Raw genomic sequence first — 442 nt, forward strand, 5'->3', positions numbered from 1 at the left:
CCTCCCCCCCCCCCAGTGTACCGGATGACGTTCTGTCAGACCTACGCAGAGATGAAGCAGCCGTCAGAAGAGTGGAAAACTGTCATTGGGGGTATCTTCTTCTTTCTGGGCTTCACTGGCCTGGTGGTCTGGTGGCAGGCACTCTACGGTAAACCTGCCTTCATACCCTGGAAGGACAAACTCATCTCTTTTACATTTGACGAGGATGCATGGCTGGGAACAAAAAAGCTTTTTTTTTACCTCACACACTTGGTGCCAGTCTCTAAACTTGAGTGTTTTCCACAGCAGACATGTTGACTTTGTCAGAGCAGAAAAAGCACAGCGCTAACTAACAACATTAACCATGGCTGTTGCTTTTAAGTTTCCCAGTAAGCCAGAACCAGTTAGCTAACATGCACAACACCAGAGCCATGGAAGTGACTCATCTTGAAAGGACTTCAGG

At 48.0% G+C, this 442-nt stretch overlaps 1 protein-coding gene across 1 annotated transcript in view; it reads left to right on the forward strand.

Moving 5' to 3' along the window:
* Positions 1-16: 16 nt before the first annotated feature.
* Positions 17-442, forward strand: part of LOC118324315 — a gene marked incomplete at its 5' end in the record, with an annotated part of 1,792 nt that continues 1,366 nt past the window's right edge. Inside the window, 1 exon segment of the mRNA XM_035656597.1 lies at positions 17-148. Coding sequence (XP_035512490.1) covers positions 17-148 — 132 coding nt within the window.

Source organism: Morone saxatilis, unplaced genomic scaffold (genome assembly GCF_004916995.1).
Source record: "Morone saxatilis isolate NCDOM2014 unplaced genomic scaffold, NCSU_SB_2.0 Contig15, whole genome shotgun sequence".
In the NCBI taxonomy this organism is placed as follows: domain Eukaryota; kingdom Metazoa; phylum Chordata; class Actinopteri; family Moronidae; genus Morone; species Morone saxatilis.